A 13,584-nucleotide genomic window follows, 5' to 3' on the forward strand; every position below is an offset into this window, starting at 1 on the left:
GTGAAAGAAATAGTAATTCAATTTCTGAAAAAAGAATTCTTTTTTTTTCTCAGCTGATATATTTCCCTTTCAGCTGCTTTCAAATGACTACACTATAATCTTTATGGAAAGGACATTTAAAATGTTTGATTTTCCTTAACACTATTTTATTCCCTGTCCAAGTCCACAACAAACATTTAGCATATACATGCCATTTCCTGCATGCGGTAAGTCCTGTTATTGACTTTGGATTCATCTATAAGATAGAAATTTATGAAGACACAAAGATATAGCATTTTCCCCTCTTCTTTCAAACCTACAGGCAAAAAAGCCTATCTTTCTCCAGGGCCTGAGAAGGTGTTTTGTCTCATTAATGTAGTGGCCATCAATGAGACAACAAATAGTAACCATCCTTGTCTGTGTTATTCCAGAGTAGGGCCTGACTAACATGATCTTTCAATGGTCCTTTCCCAATTTTCCTTATGACCACTGGCAACATGGGATTAGGGAGCATCTGTGGTCTTTAGCCAAAGAAATGATGTAATTTGATCACATCACTCAATAAATGAGCTAGAGAACAAATAACATCTTGGTGTGGTTATCATGTCACTGGGAAAGCAGAACTGGCTTTGTAGCAAGAGTTCTAACCTTAGTTCTGCTACTTATAACTATATGGTCTAGTACCTAGAAATTGCCTAATAAATGACAAGGGCTTAATAAGTATTCACTTAGTAAATAAATGAATAAGGGAAGAGGGAGGGACTGTAGTTCTCTAAAGATCAATTTCCTTATCTGCAAAATGAAGATAGATTACCTCTGTAGGGTTCTTAGAAGGATTAGAGACAATACAAAGTGCCTGGAACATAGGCATACACACACAATCACTGGTAGTTATTTAATAGATACAACAAATGGTAAGAAGTTTAAAAGTAACTTCAATGTAGATTTCGTTACTGGGAAAATCTTTGGGTTTCCATTTCTTATTTGTAAACTGTGGTGACTAAGACTCAGAGTATGGGGCATGAGTAGTTTATGGAGGGTACTAGAATCATCAATGGGAAAATACTATAATTGTACAGGTGACTACATACTGGCCATTAATTTCCAGGCTTAAAGCCACTGCTTATTAAGTGTACTTCAGCCCTAAGGACTCACTGCCAAATTGGGCTTGTAGGTACTTTATATACCTAAGCCCTTAATGATCCAAGATAGAGAAAAGAACCAGCTAATGCAGTTCAAGGAAGATTTTTTTTTTATAGCCTATTGTAGTGGTTTTCGAACTTTTTGGCCCCAGAACTCCTTTCTACTCTTAAAAACTACTGAGATTCCCCGAAGAATTTTTGTTTATGTGGGTTATAGTTATCAACATTTACTTTTTAGAAATTAAAACTAAAATATTTATCAATAATTTGAAAAAGAATAACAGACCCATAATTTGTTCAAATAAATATCACATTTTTATGAAAAATGACTCTATGTTCCAAAAGAAAAAGTTTAGTGAGAAGAATGGCATTATTTTAACAGTTTTGTAAATTTCTTTAATGTCTAGCTTAATAGAACACAATTGGATTTCGGGTTCTCATATCTATATCTACATTAAACCAGTTACAATGTGTTGTCTTGGTTGAAATTTATGAAGCAAATCTGGCCTTACACAGATATATAGTTGGAAAAAAAAAAAGAGTATTTTAGTAGATAACTGTAGATATACTTTAATATACCCAAACTGACAAGTGGAATCTGAGGAATCTGAAGTCATATTAATGAACTTATTATAGTTTGTTATATTAAAATCCATTGGTCTGTCTTGACCTTTGAATGGATCTTCTACCCAAGCATGATTTTACAACATCATGCATTGGTCATTTGGAAAATACCGGTTCAGTGAGTTATGCATTTCTTTTGAATGTTGATAAACCTAATTTTATGATACTAAAAAATTAAAATTTGTTAACATCACCACTGATGTCATCAGAAAAGTATTTAAGCTGTCAATCTTAAATGATGGAGGATATAATTTTTGCTTAAAAGCTCCAATTTTATCGCTGGCAACAAATGCTGTCAGTCTTTTTTCTTGAAGTGACAGACTCGCTTTGTTCATTCTGGAGAAAATGTCTGCCCATTAGGTCAAACTATAAAAAAGGTTAAAATTTAATAAAAATAATTAAAAAAATGCATATACATGGAGGTGAAAAATATGACTACTAGTACAGTTTCGTGTCATGGCTTTAATTTGTGCTAAGGTGCCAGTAGTTTTACATGGCACTGATTTTGTGCTATCAGTGCAAATGTCAATACAGTAAAAAAAGCCAAAAAAAAGTCTATTATTATTATGAAAATAATTTTGACCTCGTAGATCCCCTGAAAGGGTCTAGGGGACCTCCAGGGTCCAGCAACCACATTTTGAGAACCACTAGCTATTGTAATATTGCCTATGACAGGAAAACAGGATTGAAATATTATCTTCATTATTCATTTACCCTACGTAATTTGTTCCCCTAGTAGGTCTTCTTTATAAAATGGAATACTCTAGTTATAAAGAAAACATGAAATATCAGAGGTTTTGTTTTACTTGAGTTTTAAAGGCACTAGAATTTACATCCCTCCCTCCATTACATTATTTGCTATAGAACTATCGTATTAAACAGGGGCAGAAATTGAGTATCTGAGACACAAGCTTTAGCTTGGAGCACTGGAAACATCCTTTTCTCTGTAGTGTAGAGAAGATAAACTGTTTTTGATTAAAGCTTTGCCATGAACAAGGTAATATTTTATACTAATCTTTAGGGTACATTAGTAACAGTAAAAAAAAAAAAGCACTCTTTTTTTTTTTTTTGGTAAAGAACGTGCACTGTAACTAAATTCACAGGCATCCTATAGCTTCAGGCCTCAGGGTTACATCCTAGACGTGGATTCACACAGATGAGAGGAAACAACTGCCACTGTGAACAATTCAATTCACAATATCCAGTCACTGGTTCTTCTAGATAACTAAAGTTAAGCATTTCATTAAAACAATCAATATTACAGCAAGAAATCAATGTATACATATAAGAAATGTCATATCTGACAACTGATTATGACAATTCCTAATTTAGAAAATTCAGCAATTCCGAACATTTAACATGATTATCCTATGTCCCTAGGGCTGTGCAATTTTATTAAGATGTTTCTGTTGGATTTCCATGAAGCATATTTCATTTTTCATAGCACCTATACTTTTTGAAGGTATTCTTCTTCAGGATCTTCTATACTCTAAAATGTAAAGATATTCACCAATACAGAGAATTACTTTCATCTATGATGGTAAATATTATAAGGTTATCATATACACAAGAAGACACTCTACTCCCCTTGTGACATGCACTTTACCTTGTATCACATTTAACACTTCATTAGATGATCGCTTTCCCATAATAATCAGAAAAAGTGGAAACTGATCTGTTTTTTGAGTCCGAATGGTTTGTGCAACAACACTGCCAAAGTGTCTATTGCACATTGTTAGAAATCTAAAATGAGACAAAATCCAAAGTAAGTTTCATTTCAGAGTTTAATAAATTTACCAGTACCCCAAGAAAAGACTCATAAAGTGTTTTATTAGATATATTAATTAGACTGCCTGATATCAATATACAAAATCTTACTAAAGTAAGTTTTCAACTATATCATAAATGATACAGAAATGATACAACAGAAAAGCAGGCAGCACATCCTAAATGTTGACTGGGGCTGTTAGCATAGGATTCTTAGTCTTAAACATTGCAAGTTATACTATCCTGAACTATGAGAAAAACAAACAAAATTTTAAGAGGAAAGACTTTCCTAAAGAGGACAAATACTGTGCAGTAAAAGTTAAAATTGAATAGCACCATCCTAGTCTAAACAGGATATAGCAACATTTTCACAAGTCCTTTGAATCAAGAACTGTACTTTAGAATTGTGCTTTCTCCAGTAATAGCAGGTCTTCTAGTTTCATACTTAGTATGGAATAAAAATAATAATTCTAAGCTTTTGACCAAAAAAAGCTCAGAGATATTAGCATACTGAAGTCTAGCATTAGTATTCTTAACACGATCTGGAATAAATGAAAAAACTGATAAAGCTTTTCTCTTCTATTAGAGGACTGTTTGAAATTAGCATTTCTTTCAAGAGAAAAGGGTAGCTTATGATATGTTTTCAGATCTGATGGTAAAAAGTAAATGTCATAATAATAATGAATTATGAAAGACCAAATGCAAATACAGAATGCTTTAATAAGATCCAATTTAATAAAGTCTGTAAAAATAATGGACTTTTAATAACACAGGTCACAAAAGGCAAAACAGTGGAAATTCTAGGGACTAGCCACTGGTACTGGCTTATTAATTCTTAATTATGTTCATGAAAGGCAACTTAAATCGTGTATTTTCTTATGCCTTATGATAATATTTTAGGTAACAACTCCTCTGAAATGTATGTTCTAGCTGATGAGTAAAGTCCTGTCGTCACATGCGTAAGAAGGTAAATCTATTTGAAAAGACAAATGGCATTAAAATGTCATGTGCTCAGATTCATTTGATATCCAAATTCAAAACAGAATCAAACCTCTTAATTTTTAAAGCCAATATATTTCTTCTCTACAGAAATTCATCCCAGAAATTTAGGCTGCATCCTCCACAAAACCTGTGCTGTGACTACAGAAAGTAGGGCCGCTAGAACTGTTGGCAAGAATGTCAAGACAAGTTAGCACCATTGCAGTAAGTTCACTGGGAGGCAGGTTCATATACACATTCAGAGCCACAAAAACCAGACTCCATGGCAATTTGAAATGACAAGGCCTTAAAAAACCCATTGTTGACCATGAAATATCAGTGCTTCCATGAAAATTCAGATCTTCACATTCCACAACTATTATGGGATGAAAGGTGCTCAAGCAGCCTAAGCCTCCATACCAAATTTCACACCCACATTGCTTTAATTCATCAATGGAGGTGAGTAGATCAGGAGACTAAAAAGTTGGGATCTCATTTTTCTTTCTGCTTCTTACTAAAATATTTGAAGTCAGTCTTGACCCTGATCTGATCATTGGCAACCTCTGAAATTAAAGATGTCAAAAAACAGTTGGAATGCCATTTCCTACAAAAGGGAGAAATAAGTCCTTGTTGCTTTCACACCAATGGATTAAGTGGGTATCACACAGCAGATGCCCGTCACAGCACTAGCCTCACAAGTGACATTAAATACTAGCTAAACAGGAGACCCCCAAAAGGAAGGAAGGAAAGAAGCCAGGAAGGAAGGAAGAAAAGAAGGGAAGGAGGCAGGCAGGCAGACTTGACTTAGTGCTTTTAAGAGTTCAATCCAAGACGATTTTGTCTGGAAATTGTACACGTCCCAAATTCTTTTTGTGAAAATGAGCTAGGAGGGAAAACAATTATGATAATGTAGGTATCTTGTTGGGTTTAAATTAATATATAACACAAATTTCAAAACTATACAAAACATATTCAAGGGAGGTACAACCTTCAAAGTCACATTAACCTAAGTCATTCAACTAACTATAAAAAACAAGGTGATCAGTTTTCTACCAGGTATTGGCAAATCATTCTAATATTTTGGAAGCAGTTGAGAAATATAAAGGGATCACATAGCCAGTTGGTGCTTTCTAGTGGCCTTAACTAACAGTTTGTTCTAATCAAAGAGAGATTTTGTTAAAATTTTAATTAATCTGATTAATCTTCCTAAGATCTGAATCATGTTTACTTTGAGATTTTCAAATTGCCATCGAGAGCCTACAGGGCCAGTGGACAGCCCCAAATTAAAAAATTTCTACCTGTCAGTTCGTTTCATTACAATTTACAGGAACTACACATCACAAGTATCAAATCTGTCTCATGGCTGGGCGGCTCTGCTTCTTCCTCTCAAGATCACTCACAGCACAAAGTTACCATTCACAGCACACTACCAGCAGCAAAAGTCCAGTTTAAAACATTAGAGCAAAATCAGACATGGGAAAAACAAGTTGTTTTAAGAGAAAAAAATGTGGTTCTCATAGTTGTGGTACTTTTTTCCTTCTGAAGAGAGAAAAGTGTGCCAGTGTATCTAGTGGCAGCATCAAACTTGTCAGCCTGACTGCATATGGTGTTTGTCAGTGTCAGGTGTCATGGAGGGAAAAATGATTTCCACAGCAGCTGAATTCCTGCAATCTTAAAACCAAAGGGAGAAGCAATGGCAACTGTTCTGTGGCAAAGAGAAATGGCTTTGTTTTTTAATTATAAAAGATTTTAATAAATCAAACGACCTACTTACTCATGATAGAGCTATTTGAGGAGAGGGAATAACAAGCTACAAAGTTAAAAGCTAAAGTGACAAATTTGAAAAGATAAAGAACAAACACCCTCACTAAGGGATTAAAATGAGGGAAGGAGGGGGAGAAGAAGGAAGAATTGAGAAAATGAATGCATAGATCAGGTATAATAAAGCATTTCACTGGTCCCTGGGGGGTTGGTGGGTAGGTAGTGGTGGTGTTAGGGAGTGGGAAACCTCAAACTATGGCCTTGGCAAAGAAACAGAATATAATTAATAGCTTATATTCACCAGTTCTTGGTATTAGAAACCTCAAATTGGAAAGATAAGATAAAGTGGTTTCAATCTAAAGTTTGGGGAGAAAAATAAAACAGAACATCTGATGGCTAGCATATACTAATCATTAGTAAAATTTTCAGTCTCTGAAGCATAGACTTACTATCTTGTTAATGGAAATGAGGATTACTAATAAATCAGATATGAGAAAAAGTATTCTCACTTTAATTCAAAACAGGATATAGTTTAGTTTCTTTCAAACAAATTGATAACTACATAAGTCACTGACTTCTACTAAATTGTACTCCAATATAAAATATATACTAAAAGAAACAGCAATTTAGGGGGAGGGTGATGAAATTCCACAAACACTTACTGCCTACCTACTGTATACCAGGTAATGTAAAGAGGCATATTTGATTAAAAAAAAATGGAGGTTACAAAAATTGCTAAATACTTGGCATGAGGCATTCGGATTATTACATTTCAGTGTGACTTCCATTAAGTTTAAAGGAGCCTAATATATAAAGCGGAAATAATACATCTTTAAAACATTTATAGTCTTGCAAGATACAGAAAGCTCTCAGAATTGTGCTTAGAATATGGTAGGCCCTTAAATTGGTGGCTATTTTATCACCATTAAATGCATAAGGATATTTAACACATTTATCATAATTATTTTCGGGATTAAAATGATAACATACCTATGGACTAATACTAAAAAGCTTTTTGCATAGTAAAAGAAAGCATCAAAAAATTGTTGACTAAGCAAAACCAATCACTGGTTTTATTTTCATTCAGAGAATGAAAAGGCAGGTACTGGTATTGGAAAATAGGTAAATCTAAATATATAATTATAAATGCTGCAGTTGCACAATATTGCAAAACTTTACACATTTAAAAGGCATGTGAAACTAATCACTATTTTCTTTTTAATACATTTATGTTTAGTAATGTTATGTAATTTAAAGTCAAGAATCAGTATCACAATTTCTGGCTGCTTACCCTTGAGCACACATTTGAATACTTACATTTAAACACATTAAATGTCTTTCTCATAATGTGTGAACCATCTCTCCAAAATGAAAGTTTACTGGGCAGAAGAAATTCACGTTCAACAATACCACAGACTTCTCCAATATTACCCAACAGTTTGAGACAAGTCTACATACACTCCCTTAGCTGTAGCTGTTAACTACATATTACTACTTCTTTTGTAAGGATTTAAGGAGGCTTTTCTCTTTGAAGCAGACCAAACTTGCAGTTTTTGCTGTAGCAATAAACCTCATTACTTACACATATTCATTCATGCTTTCAGGGTTTGTTCAAAAACATTTACATACATCAATAGAAAAACCAGAACACAAAATAGAGAGAGGACCGTAGAAATCAGCTATCTGTCTAGGCAAAACACAATTCTCCTTTCTTCCTCTTTTTCCTTTAAGTCCTTTAGTGAGTGAAGCAAGACTTATCAAATTTGCTAGCGCTGTCAAGCACACCAAAACTAGGCCAGTCCAAGACTTGTCTCCTGCCACATCCTCATTTCTACGAGTTTGCATGCCTATCCACTGTTCAGCTCACTTCTGGAGTTTCCACTGGGAATTATCTTCAGCATCACTGGCATAGGTACCTTTATCCTTTGAAGGTGGCTTTGATTTTCGGAAACAGTCCTAAGTCTTTGGTTCAACGTAAGTTAGGCAAACAAGGTACTAAGCCAGGAGACACTGACTATAAAGGCAGTGATTTTCAAGCTTTAATGGCCTAGGAATCACCTATGGAGTTTACTCAAAAGGCAAGCACCTCAGCCCTATCCCCCAGAGATTATGATTCAATAGATCTGGAGTAAGGCCTAGGAAACTGAGTTTTTAATAAACTCCCAACCCTACCCCAGGTAATGCTGATGCAAATGGTTAGTGGAACACACTTTGAGAAACACTGCTTTCAGGACACAGGACTGCTTTCCTTGAAAGGCTTTAAGCTCCCTTGGAAGGCAGTTCTGAAAGTTGTCCCTAAAATGTTTTAGGCAATGGCAGCTTCCCTGGACCAAGCGTCTAGTCTCCTGAGGTGATGACCACCCTGAAGACGCTTTTTCCTACTTGCTTCATTTGTATAGGTGAACTGCAATATGATGTGAGACAAAACTAAAGTCTGAGCTCCAGGTGATGGAGGAAAAACAAAGCAGGAGACGGGCGGTTGCGATATAAAATGAAGTAGTTAGGAAAACTCTCATTGAAAAATTGGTATTTGCTCAAAGTCTCAACAGAGGTGAAGGAGGAAGTGGAACATATTTCCAGCAAGAGAATAACAGGCAAAGAGAACAGCAAATATAAAGACCATAAAGCTGGAGAGTATCTAGCATATTTGAAGGGGACAAGAAAGTTAGCATAGTTGAAGCAGAGTGAAGCATAAAAGACAAAATAATAATTTTGACTATTTTTATGGTAAAAATAACATCATAACTAGGCCAAAATATAAATGATGAATGGGAGGAAGATTCTAAATTTCAAACCACAGGAAAAAAGCTAATGTCCCTAATATATAAAGAACTCTTACAAAACAATAAGGAAAAGATCAATAAACAATATGTAAAGACAGCTCCTAGAAAGGGAAACAGTAATGGCTCATAAACAGGTGAATAGATACTCAAAGTAACTCATATGAGTTAACTCCTAATTAAAGCTACACTAAGAAACCATTTTTCATCTGTCAGGTTAGTAAAGAAAAAAAATTTTGGTAATACATTGCACTGACAAGGTTATAGGGAAACAGGCACCACTGTACACTATTAGTAGGACTGAAATTGCTACCAACTCCCTTGTGGGCAATTTGCTAGTGTCTGTTAAAATTAAATATGCACACAAACTCTTAAGCCAGCACTCCTACAAACTAGGAATTGAGTCTATAGATATATTTTCAGATGTAATAGTGCAGGTGCATAGTTATTTACTGTAAGCTTGTAACAGCAGAATACTGGACATAAACCTCATGTCTACCAATAGGATTTGGTTAAATTATAGTATCTTATGGAATTCAAAGGAATACTATGTAGCCACAAGACAGAAAGAGTTCTTTATGAACTGATACGAAGTATCTTTAAGATATGTTACTGGGAAAAACAGGGTACTAAACATTGTTTACGATTTGTGTAAAAATGGGGGAAAATAGTTATATATTAGCTTGTTTACACATAAAATAATCTCTGGCTGGATAAATAAGAAACTTACAACGTTGCCTCTGGGAAGGGTAACTTAGATACAAGGATAAGTAGGAGACTTTTCATTACATACCTTTCTATGCCTTTTGAGTTTTGATTAATGTGAATGTATTACCCAATTATTAAATGAAAAATTATTTTGAAAGTAAGATAGTAACTCTTTTACAAAAATACAGAAAAATTGTATGCGATCTCAAATTTTTAACAATGTTAATCACATTTGTCTATTTCTTATTGGTCTTTTGCTCAAATGTATGTTTTCTTTTTTGTGGTAATCATTGTCTAGTTGGATAGTTTTTTTAGCCTTCTACACAATAGTAATAAACCAGCATGTTAAATGGTTGAATGATATTCCAAGTAGATTAAGTTACCATATTCATAACTATTCATCAGCTAGATTTTTCTAATTCTTTATCATTATAAATAATACTTGGATATATTCTTGAAAGTATTTCCTCAAGGTAAAAAAATCTGTCTGTGAAGTGCAAGTAAAAAGGTGTAGAATCATTTAATGACTACTCATACATATTTTCAAATTGTTTTCTAAAAGGACAGTATAATGTCTCTTCATACAAATGCAAATATTGTATACATGTTAGAGAATACAGCTAAACTAAAGGTGAATTTAAGAAAACACAGGATGAGATTTGGGGAAGATTTAATCTAAACATCATGTCTCATCTGTCCATGGTTTAAGACTACCCAGCAACAGTAAACTGTTAAATTGTCTCAACAGATTAGTAGTCAGAGTTTAGAAAAACCAAATATCTCCTTGTTGCTGTCTATAAACTACTCAAGTGGAAAGGCTTTGAGGCACTGACAGTTTAATGACAGGGCTGCAATAACATATAGGGACTAATTTATACTAATTTTTTGGAGGAACAATAATCATACATAGCTAATTGGCTGGCTGTTTCTCACCACTAATAAGAATATAAATATTTATTTTAAGTACCCTATATAAATCTTAGTTGGGAGAAATAATAGAGAACATTTAACCCGATCTTTTATCAAATGCAGAAATTCCTTCTCTAGCAATGTAAAGATTCATTTTCTAGAGGCTGCATAAGAGAGCAAATTCATGTTAAATGCCAGATAGTATTTCTTCTTCATTCTCCTTTTTACCAACTGGCTGATATTTACAAGGGCCTACTAAATACATGACAAGATAAGACATGGTTTCTTTCCCACCAAGAATATTTTGCGTTTGATAAATCAATACCTCTAAACAAGAAAAATTATCTGATACATAACTGGGGGCCTAGATTTAATGGTTCAGATTAAGTAGATAGTTAATTGGTTCTCTGTTTCTCACAGAGGAAAACAAAATAAGAGAAGGGAATGGGAGCTTAGAAGTCAGGGAGAACTTTCTGTTCCAAGATGGTGCTCCTGGACACCTATTAGGAGAATCATCTTACTCACCTGTGCATTCCTAGCACCTACTGCCAAACAGTAATTTGTTGTATGAATGGGCCAATTCATGCTTCAGTAACCTTTATCTCCACCATGACAATGTTGACCATACAACCTTCCTTTTCCTCTTCCAACTATTTTGCTGAAATCAGTTTAATTAAGACAGTTGGTATGAATTATCATGGTCTCCAAGGCCTCTTTCACTATGCTTCTACCTCAATAGGTCATTTAGTCCTTCAAAATCGCAGTTATTGGTCCACAAGTTCATGACTCTAAGCTTCCCTCCTGACTTTTAGCATACTGCAGTTTTTTCATAATTTCATCCTGTTGCCACCTACTGACTGAGTGACTCAGAAGAGGTATAAAATATCTAAATATTAATGTATTAGAGGAAGAAGAAATGATTGCAAACAGCGTAATATTGTTGGAAGAACAAAGACTTTGGAGTCAAATAAACCTGATTTTGTCACTTACTAGTTGTTTCATTGGATAACAATCTTTCTGAGCCTTAGTTTTCTTATATAAAGTCAAAGTAATGATACCTACTTTTCCCCCTCTCTTTTATGTTCAAAATTGTTTTTTCCCTCCTCTTCCCCTAAAATTATGGCTATGGCAAAATGTTTCCTAATACAGGTTATAACAGCAAATCTCAGACTCATTATCACTAAACAAGAATTAATACTTAATAGCATGCTTGCCACTGTATTATATTGCTGTATAACTTCCACAGAATCATCATAAGATAAGAACATGCCCTACTCTAGTAAACATATACATATATGTTTCAAGTTATGTTCTCTGATTTTTTCCAGCTGCAAAATTGGAGACTTTGTGATTTTATTATTATATAAAAATTGTTCAGCATTATTATACTAAAATTTTTCAGAGTTGGTTGGTTTCTCTTGAAACCTTGATATTTATACACAATTTCCTTATATATCTGAAAAGAACTATTATTCTAATGGATAAAAAAAAGTGGGAGAACATTAGTAGAAACCTTATACACAGGAGGAAAGTCTTAAAAGATAAGTGACCAACAGCACATATTAGCCATTCAGTCATTCATCAAAGCTTTCAAACAAGAATCGATTACAACCTAGTGCTTGACAAAGGCTCATTTGAGACAGCTGATGTTTGACAGAAAAAGCTGAATGAACACGTTTCCTATGTAGGCTTTTCCTCTAAGCTCTATACCCGTTTTGAGTTAGCTTATGAAAAAGGAATATTTAAGGACATACCACTTGAAGAACTACCATTACTGAAAAAAGGAAGTCCTCTGATTTACATAGGGTTGATACAAAAAAATCTATTTAAAATAGTCTATCTCATGCAAAACAACAGAATAAAATAATTCTTCATTATATTTCTTAGTGATTCTCAAATATAAAAGTCAAGCAATAAAATTCTCCCTTGAATTCGGTGCCAGGAAATTTTGAGATGAACTATTAGGTTTCCTTTTAATAAAGAAGGAGAATTTTAGATGGTAAACTGTAAACTCTAAGGCACAGAACCTGACACATAATAGAAACTCAATAAATATACATTGGATGGTTAAATGAGTGAGGATATGCCTGTCACACTTCCTTGCTCTCCTTTAGCTGCTGTAATTACAGAGGTGAATTCAGTGTTTATGTACAAAATTTAAGTCAACCCAAGTATTTTCAAATACTCATTAGTTGACACTATTTGACACTTTTAATTGGTTTTCATCTGATTTTTTTTAACTGAAGTATAGTCAATTTACAATGTTGTGTTAATTTCTTATGTATAGAATAGTGATTCATTTTATACATATATGTGTACTATATAGTCCATTACAAGGTATTGAATATATAGGTCCCTGTGCTACATAGTAGGACCTCATTTATCTATTTTATATATAGTAGTTAGTGTTTACAAATCTCAAATTCCCAATTTATTGCTTTCCACCCTCTTTCCCCCAGCAACTGTAAGTTTGTTTTCTATGTCTATCTCTGTTCTGTAAATAAGTTCATTTATGTCTTTTTTTTTATTTAAAGATTCCACATATAAGTGATATCATATGGTATTTTTTTTTTCTTTTTGGCTTACTTCACTTAGTATGATGATCTCCAGGTCCATCTACATTACTGCAAATGGCATTATTTTATTCTTTTTCGTGGCTGAGTAGTATTCCTCTGTGTGTGTGTGTGTGTGTGTGTGTGTGTGTGTGTGTGCGTGCGTGCGTGCGTACACCACAACTTCTTTATCCAGTCATCTTGTTGATGACATTTAGCTTGTTTTCACATCCTGACTATTGCATATAATTCTGCTATGAACACTGGGGTGTGTGTATCTTTTCAAACTAGAGTTCCCTCCAGGTATATGTCCATGAATGAGATTGCTGAATCATATGGTAAGTCTAGTTACAGTTTTTAAAGGAATCTCCATACCGTTTTCCA

The 13,584-nt window shown here is 34.0% G+C and overlaps 1 protein-coding gene across 2 annotated transcripts in view; it reads right to left on the reverse strand.

The window, feature by feature from the left end:
- Positions 1-13,584, reverse strand: part of FAF1 (Fas associated factor 1) — a 378,757-nt gene that overhangs the window by 88,164 nt on the left and 277,009 nt on the right. For both annotated transcript variants that reach the window (XM_032494244.1, XM_006180232.2), the window contains exon 14: positions 3,352-3,488. In XM_032494244.1, coding sequence (XP_032350135.1) covers positions 3,352-3,488 — 137 coding nt within the window. The remainder of the gene's footprint in view (positions 1-3,351; positions 3,489-13,584) is intronic.

The sequence above is a fragment of the Camelus ferus genome, chromosome 13 (genome assembly GCF_009834535.1).
Source record: "Camelus ferus isolate YT-003-E chromosome 13, BCGSAC_Cfer_1.0, whole genome shotgun sequence".
Lineage (NCBI taxonomy): Eukaryota > Metazoa > Chordata > Mammalia > Artiodactyla > Camelidae > Camelus > Camelus ferus.